At 40.3% G+C, this 9,378-nt stretch overlaps 1 protein-coding gene across 1 annotated transcript; it reads left to right on the forward strand.

Annotated features, from left to right (window-relative positions):
* LOC126589893 (uncharacterized) lies at positions 1-1,994 on the forward strand. Its single transcript, XM_050255331.1, has 2 exons — positions 1-202; positions 991-1,994. The coding sequence occupies exon 2, from the start codon at positions 995-997 to the stop codon at positions 1,973-1,975; it is 981 nt and encodes a 326-aa protein (XP_050111288.1). The 5' UTR covers positions 1-202; positions 991-994; the 3' UTR covers positions 1,976-1,994.
* The last annotated feature ends 7,384 nt before the right edge of the window (positions 1,995-9,378 follow it).

Genomic DNA, 9,378 nt, shown 5'->3' on the forward strand with positions numbered 1-9,378 from the left:
ATTCGTCTACAATCAGGGGAGTATTACGTTTCAATTATTTTTAATTGATTAAATCTTGATTTTATTGAATTCATATATTGTTATTGATTCAATTTATTTTTCTTCTTATGTTGAACGTGATACAAGCTTGAAGATGAAAGCCGAAATTGAAGAAATAATTTTTCTGCATCAAACCAGTTCATCTATATCATCACGCAATCAGGTTCTTTCCAAACAACGGTTTTTAACTCGATATTTTGCAAGCCCTGATAGCATGAACATTCACCATGATGCATGACCCAACTTTACGTTTTACGTATTTTAGATTCTACATAAATTGTGTATGCTTCATAATCAAAATTGCTACAATTATGTGAATTTGATATTTGTCATGAATTGAATCCTACATATGTACATGCATTGAAACTATTATTTGCATATGCATCAACGTAAATATGTGATTCATTAAAATTATACATGCATATAATATAATTGAATACAAAAAAAAAAAAAACGAAAAAAAAATTTTTAGGGCTGCACACAGCAGCCCATTCCCCTCTTCTCACCCCGTGGGCCTGTAATCCCACCCGAGGGTTATTTTTAGGCCCCGAGATTTTATTATTTAATATTTTTTTTAAATATGGGTTTTTATATTTTCACCCACACTTTAATTTGGCCCCGAAGACCAAAAATAAATTAATTCACTTATCATTATACAATATTTCTGCATATATTCTTTGCATATTTGTTTGCATATATATTTGTGTTTGCCTGCAGGAATATATGAACCTGAAGTTCATAATTACTTTGAAACCCGAAGTTTTCTCTAAACATGCCTTGTTTGAAAACCCGAAGTTTTCACTTAAATATATCACCCATGAAAACCCGAAGTTTTTCATGCAAAATTAAACCAATACATGTCTATTAGAACCTGTATGTTCTACTCCTATGTGAATGGATTGATTTTTCTCCATTACACTAACCACATCTTGTCCATCTATTTTGTGATAGGAACATGTCGAACTTGAACAAACTCGACTTCACCGCTTTGGAGGTTTCTGGAAGGAACTACCTCAAGTGGGTTCAAGATGTGAAGCTCCACCTCACTGCAAAGAACTTGCGTCCTGCTATTGAAGAAGCAACAGATAAACCTGTTGGCGAAGCTGAAAAAGCCACTGCTATGATCTTCATCCGAAGACATATCCATGACGCTCTACAAACTGAGTACCTTGCTGAGGAGGATCCACGTGCATTATGGGTCGCTTTGGCTGATCGTTTCGATCACCAAAAGGACATATTCTTGCCTGAAGCAAGACACGACTGGCAGCACTTGCGCTTCCAAGACTTTAAGTCTGTGAATGAATATAATTCTGAAGTTTGTCGAATCCGATCACTTCTCAAGTTTTGCAATGAAACTTTGACTGAAGAGGATCTCCTGGAGAAGACCTACTCGACCTTCTCTGCTTCTAATATTGTCCTGCAGCAACAATATAGAGCTCAGAAGTTCACTAAGTTCTCGGATTTGATCTCTGTTTTACTTCTTGCTGAAAAGCAGAACCAGCTGTTGATGAAGAATCATCAAGCTCGACCTACTGGGGCTACTGGTGTGCCTGAAGCACATTATAGCACTAATCAGCACCCAAAACGCCAAAAGAGGCGTGGTAAGGGCGGCCAGAAGCCATCCCACCAAGGTCAACAGAGCCAAGGCCCATCCAAGGGAGGAAACAAAGCCCAGAAGCGCCCAAACCTCGCTCCCAAGGCCCCGAACTTCAAGAATAAGGGCAAAGCACCTGCCACAATGAATGACGATATGTGCTATCGTTGTGGTTCCAAGGACCATTGGTCCCGTATTTGCCGTGCTCCCAAGAAGGTTGTGGATGCATATCATTCTCGTCGTACGAAGTTTGAATCAAACTTCCTGCAAGTGGACGAACCGGAGACTACAAAGATGGAGGTTTCTGATTTTCAGGAGGATACCACTCCTATGGAAGATTAGAATCTTAGACATAGACTTATTTTTCAGTTAAAATAAGACAATTGGGGCCGAATTCTACCTAGTGGCCGAACCCCACCTTGTTTTTTGGTTGATTTTGAACAATTTTCCTTTATGTTTTGGATTATTAGTTGGCGATTTATTTTGGATATTAAGTTTTTTCCTTGAATAAATGAAATTATTTTGAATTGATACTTGTTTTTATAAACTTTTATGCATGTGACCGATTCAAATTAATTTTTCATTCTAGGTATGACTAGTGGGAAAGTTAGTTGTCTGGCAGATAGTGCAACCACGCATACTGTTTTGCGTGAACGCATCTATTTCACTAACTTCGTACCTAAGAATGCACCTCTGACAACCCTCTCAGGCCCATCCAACCTGATCGAAGGATACGGTAAGGCACGTATAATGTTGTCCAATGGTACAATCTTGACCATTGCTGAGGCACTCTATTCTCCACGTTCCGGAAGAACGTTACTAAGTTTCAAGGACATTAGAGATAACAATTACCACGCTGAAACCCACGTAGAAAACGGAGTTGAATTTCTGTGCGTAACTTCCTACGAATATGGCCAGAAGCGTATTCTAGAGAAGATGGAGCGTAACCCGAGTGGTCTGTATATTACGACCATACGCCCCATAGAATGCCACTATGTGGCTGGCCCTACCACAGGGACCGCGCATGAAATTACACTTTGGCATGATCGTTTGGGACATCCTGGACGAATAGCGATGCGCCGTATCCTCAAAACTTCACACGGGCATCCACTAACCCGAAGCTTAGGTTCGATCCATGAAATTGCATGTCAAACATGTTCTATGGGAAAGCTTATTACTAAGCCTTCTTATGACAAGATTCGTTCGAATCCTCCCATTTTTCTACAACGGATTCAGGGGGACATTTGTGGACCGATTCAACCTCCCTGCGGACCATTTAGATATTTTATGGTTTTGGTTGACGCTTCTACACGTTGGTCACACGTGTGCTTGTTGTCCACAAGGAACGCTGCATTCTCCAAACTATTGGCTCAGGTTATCAAGCTCAGGGCTCACCACCCTGATTATCCGATCAAATCTATTCGATTGGATAATGCTGGAGAATTCACATCTAAAACTTTTGATGACTATTGCATGTCGGTTGGGGTTGAAGTTGAACATCTTGTACCCCATGTTCACACCCAGAACGGCCTGGCAGAGGCTTTCATTAAGCGTTTACAAATGATTGCTCGATCGTTGGTCATACGTACCAAGCTCCCGATCGCTGCTTGGGGCCATGCAATATTGCACGCAGCAAAGTTGGTCCGCCTGAGGCCTGTTGCGACACAACCATTTAGTGCCCTTCAGTTGGTCACCGGATGCGAACCCGACATATCGCATCTGCGCGTTTTTGGTTGTGCGGTCTATGTGCCGATCTCGCCGCCCTTACGTACAAAAATGGGGCCTCAGCGAAGGATGGGAATCTATGTCGGATATGATTCTCCTTCGATTATTCGTTACTTAGAACCTTTGACAGGCGATCTGTTTACCGCTCGTTTCGCAGATTGTCACTTCTATGAGATAGTCTTCCCGTCGTTAGGGGGAGATAAGAACGTCAACGTTCCTAATGAACGACGCGAATTATCGTGGACGACTCCCACTTTGTCTCATTTAGATCCCCGCACCGCTCAGTCTGAAGCTGAAATGCAGCGCATATTAGATCTCCAGAGCATAGCTCAGAGCATGCCAGATGCTTTCACCGATCTAGCGCGCGTGACAAGATCACATATTCCAGCTGCGAATACGCCTGCAAAGATGGATGTACCAAATGTACGACGGACTACCCTCCTGGAAGCCCGGGACGCCAATTCTGGTGATCCACGTACATTAGCGACTAGCCAATCATCTGCCCCTACACAAAAGCGTGGCAGACCCCTTGGTTCAAAGGATTCACACCCCTGGAAGAGGAAAACTACGGCACAAGGTCCTGAAGAGCCTACCGTGAATCCGACTATCGCTTACTCATTTTACCCAACTCATGGGGAAATTCTAGATTATGGAAGCGTCCTTGAAGAGACGAATCCTCCTCCCGAGAATCGTGAGATTTCGGTCTATTATGCTAGCTTAGATGATGTGTGGCGTAGAAATGAGATGATTGTCGACGATACATTAGCATTTGCAGTAGCTACTGAGATCATGTTGAGCGATGACATTGAACCGCGTTCCGTTGATGAATGTCGACGTAGAGCTGATTGGTCAAACTGGAAACAAGCAATCCAAGTCGAACTTGATTCACTTGCGAAACGTAAGGTGTTTGGACCTGTAGTTCCTACTCCTCCACATGTGAAACCCGTTGGCTACAAATGGGTTTTCGTTCGGAAGCGTAATGAGAAGAACGAAATTGTGCGTTACAAAGCTCGTCTTGTAGCACAAGGTTTCTCACAACGCCCCGGGATTGACTATGACGAAACTTACTCACCCGTTATGGATGTGATTACTTTTCGATACCTTATCAGTTTGGTAGTTTCCGAAAAACTGGATATGCAGCTGATGGACGTAGTAATCGCGTATCTCTATGGGGATCTTGATACGGAAATTTATATGAAAGTTCCCGAATGACTTACATTGACTGGTTCAAATATTTCCAAACCCCGGAACACGCTCTCAATTCGGCTGAGGCGTTCACTATACGGTTTGAAACAATCCGGAAGAATGTGGTATAACCGTTTAAGTGAGTATTTGACTAGTCAGGGATATGTGAATAACGAACTATGCCCTTGTGTGTTCATTAAGAAGTCACATTCCGGATTTGCGATTGTTGCAGTATATGTCGATGACATGAATCTCATCGGAACTCCTGAAGAGCTCGCGAGAACTGCTTCGCACCTGAAGTCGGAATTTGAGATGAAAGATCTAGGTAAGACTCGATACTGTCTCGGCCTCGAGATAGAGCATTGTTCGGATGGAATCCTAGTACATCAATCGAACTACACCCAGAAGGTGTTGCGCCGTTTTAATGAGGATAAAGCGAAGCCTTCGAGTACTCCTATGGTCGTTCGTACGCTAGATGCAAAGCGAGATCCCTTCCGTCCGAAGGAGGATGATGAAGAGATTTTGGAGCCTGAAGTTCCTTATCTAAGTGCGATAGGCGCTTTATTGTACTTAGCTCAATGCACTAGACCCGACATCTCCTTCGCTGTTAATCTTTTGGCAAGATACAGCAATGCACCAACACGCAGACATTGGACTGGCGTGAAAGACATCTTCCGTTACCTTAAGGGTACTACGGATTTGGGCTTATTCTATCCCTACGAATCCTCGAGTGATGCCGCACCCTATGCTCATCGGGTTGATTCTCGCCTTGTTGGTTATGCCGACGCTGGATACTTATCTGATCCGCACAAGGCGCGTTCTCAAACGGGTTACGTCTTTACCGTTGGAGGCACCGCAATATCTTGGAGGTCAACTAAACAGACCTTAGTTGCCACTTCGTCTAACCATGCTGAAATTCTCGCCTTACATGAAGCAACTCGGGAATGCTTTTGGTTGAGAGCAGTAGTGGGCCATATTCGAAGCTCCTGTGATCTTCATCCCGCCGTTAATGCCCCGACGACGATTTTTGAAGACAACGCAGCTTGCATCGAACAGCTCAAGAAGGGTTACATCAAAGGAGACAACACCAAGCATATTGCGCCGAAGTTCTTCTTTACACATCAACAACAAGAGCATCAGAAGATTGAAGTCACGCAAATCCGATCACAAGACAATCTGGCCGACCTCTTCACCAAATTACTACCGAAGGCGACGTTTCAGAAGCTTGTTCATGGAATTGGTATGCGTAAACTTTCTGAGTTGTAACTTTGCTATTTCTCTGTGGAATTATGTCAAACTCAGGGGGAGTATCTTCTAGATACTTGCTTGATCTTAATGTACTCTTTTTCCCTACGATTAGGAGCATTTTTCCCACTGGGTTTTTGCTACCTAACTAGGTTTTAACGAGGCACCCACCTTGGGCTGGTCATATCCCTGATGACGTCCTGTAGACGTTTCTTTTGACTTTGCATTTCTCACGCATTTTTCCTTAGACTATGGATTTTGTCCCTACTTGGGTTTTTGCCATAGCCTTAGGGTTTTTTAGTGAGACTTACTACTTATGCAAGTTCCTACCTTATTGAGAATAAGCGTTGTTCCTTGGAATCAGTGCCAACGAGTCAACTTCCTCAACTTCTGCATGATGCTGAATCTACCTTGAGTATTTACCCACTCAAGGGGGAGTGTTGTAAACATTCCTAGTTTAAGTATGATTGTGTAAATCCTAGATAAGATTTGATTCTAGTTATCCTTTCCTATTACAACTTGTATTACTTGGAGAAGAAGGAATATCTTCTCTCCCTTTACTACTATAAATAAAGGCACAATGTAGGAGGGATAACAACACACACATTCCCTTACAATTCTACAAACACACATCTCTCTCCTCTCTCTCTCTGCCGCCGGCCCTAGTCCCTCTGTCAGATAAAATAGACCACAACAAAAACCCCTTTATAAAATTATTCTAATATGTTCATAACCCAATTTATGCTTGTAAACATGCCTAAATGTCTCGAGGTAATGGTCTCATCGATCGAGTCTCATGCAGCTCTGGGTTTTCAAGTTTTCAGATCCTAACTACATTTTGGTTGGCTCGAGTCTGTGTTGAATTTTTGCACTCCTCATAAACATTTATGTTCTATTGAGTTTCTTTACACTCCTCGTGCTTGTAATGAAGCTGCGCATCTTGTGGCATCTTATGTCACGCATGTGGGGGGTGTACATTCTTGGGATGAGTTGGAGCCTAAGTGGTTGTTTAACACTTTGGCTTCTGATGTTAGCATTTCGATTCGTATTTAATAAAAGTTATTCATTGACCAAAAAAAAAAAAAAAAAAAAAGTCCGTGTTGAATTTGGGCAATTATTTTGCTCACTGTCTTTTACGAATTGTGCTCATAGTTTTGATTTCTGCCTTTCTATTGGACCCCCATTTGTTTAGAGAACTGTATTATCCAAATCTTTATCTGGCTTTGTCTTATTTTAAATCTGCTATTTTCAAGAAGTTCTAGAGCCACCAACTTCTAACTAATAAACAAACTCTCTCTTTTTGTTTCTGGATAAATAAGCAACTCTCATATTTCGTTGATTCTTTGACCTGGCTTTAATTCCTATAGGCTAAGGAGTTTCTGCGTGGAATACGATTTAATGGGCCTTAGTATTCTAGTTATAAGCTCGTGAGGGTTTTTAGAATTCGTTAGTGGGTAGGGTACTTGAGACAAGATGCTTATATAAGTTTAAGGTCTTTATGCACTTTCCTATCACATCACAAACTCTAAAACTCCCCATCAGTTCGTGAATAAGGAGCAGCATCGCAAAAAGAGCTTCCAAGTTATATTGTCCTCGTATTTGATCATCAAACAATTCATCAAAGATATGTGTTTTAATTAGCATGAAATAATAAAGTAAATTTATAGTTCGATTCATGCATTGTGCTTTGAGGTCGGCAATAATTTGTCATGCTCTCTTCACTCTCTTCTCTTTCATGTTTTTCTTATCTAATAATTATATACATCTCTTAGTCGTGGTCGCTATTTTTGCATTTATGGATAAAAAGTCTTTTTGGTTATACCCTCTCTCTAGCTCTGTTGAGTAAAGCATTTTGTGCGCTTGGCAAATAACTGCGAGGAAGAAATTCAGTAATAATTAAAAGTAAAAGTAGTTCTTAATTTGTTGACGGTTGCAAGATTATTAGAGGGTGATGTGATTTTACTCATGATGTGCATTTTCTCCTTCAAAGATAAAAAAAAAATATAGGAAAGTGCTCAATCGCCACATGCTGCTTCAAAGATAAAAAAATATATATAGGAAAGTGCTCAATCGCCACATGCTGCTTATCAGAACCATATAGAAATATATAAATTTAACTATTTTATAAACCTGATACACTTATTCGAAATGTTAAAAAAATTGGAGGAAGGTAAAAATTACTGATTGGCTTAATATTTAAATACTTGAACTTTTATCTATTTTTTCAAAATATGTTTCCATGCAATGCATGTTCCGTATCTATTTTTTAAAACTATGATATGGCTTTATATGTGATATTATATTGCTTTTGTTATATGTGAATGATATTATCCTAACTGGGTCAAATTCTGCAAAAGTTCAGTGTGTGATTTTAAGTCTTGCTGAGGTATTTGATCTCAAGGATATGGGGTAGCTCACATATTTTTTGGGATTACAGATTCAATATGAGACAAATGGATCTTTGTTTATCAATCAATCAAAATATATCAAAGAACGCCTCAAGAAAGCAGGAATGGAGACCTATAAACCTACTTCTACACCAACTAAGCCACTTACTCAATTACTTGTTGATGAAGGCACACCTGTTGAAGATCCAACTCACTACAGAAGCATTGTAGGAGCTTTACAATACCTTACCTTTACTAGATCTGACATAGCACACTCAGTTAATATGGTCTATCAATTTATGACTAATCCTACAAAGCTTCATTACCATTTGGTCAAAAGAATTATGAGATATTTACAGGGCATTTTGACATGTGGTTTGAGATATACCAAGTCATCTGAGTTCAATATTTCAGCATATTCAGATTTAGATTGGCTGGGGATATAAACACAAGAAGATCAATAATTGGTTATGTGGTCTTCTTAGGATCCAATTCGATTTCTTGGCAATCAAAGAAGTAATCCACTGTTTCCAGAGCTTAATAGAAGCAGAATACAAGGCTCTTGCACATTGTGCTGCATATGTGTATTGGCTAAGGTCGTTACTCAAAGACATTCATGAAACTATATTAGAACCTCCATGTCTACATTGTGATAACCTTTCTACACTAGCTTTGACTTCAAATCCTGTTTTCCATTCTCCGATAAAGCATCTCGACACCAATTATCATTTTGTTCGAAAAAAGGTTCAAAAGGGTGACTTGACAGTCCATTACATTCCAATTGAAGACCAAGTGGCAGATATTTTTACTAAAGGACTGCATAGTCCAGTCTTCATTTGACGTTGTCACAAACTTAGTCTAGGAGCTCCTAGCTAAGTTAAGGGGGGCGGGGGAGTAATGGATATACAAAGATGTTGACAATTGTAAAGCTAGGATGGTGACACTTGTCAATGTGTAATTGATTGAGTTAGTTATGATTGTAGTTAGTTAGAGGGAGACTGTTAGAGGGCAATATAGACATTGTGGTTGTAATAATGGTTGCTATATAACCATAATGTAAAAGTCATTTGGTTTTCAATGTGAAATATACAAAGCTTTACCTTCTTTCTATCTCTTAAATCTCTTTCTTCCCGCTCATTGTTTTCTTCTCAATTTCATACCCTAGATAATTTTGTTGTACTGTTATGATTGGCCACCTTATTC

The sequence above is a fragment of the Malus sylvestris genome, chromosome 11 (assembly GCF_916048215.2).
Source record: "Malus sylvestris chromosome 11, drMalSylv7.2, whole genome shotgun sequence".
Taxonomy (NCBI): Eukaryota; Viridiplantae; Streptophyta; class Magnoliopsida; order Rosales; family Rosaceae; genus Malus; species Malus sylvestris.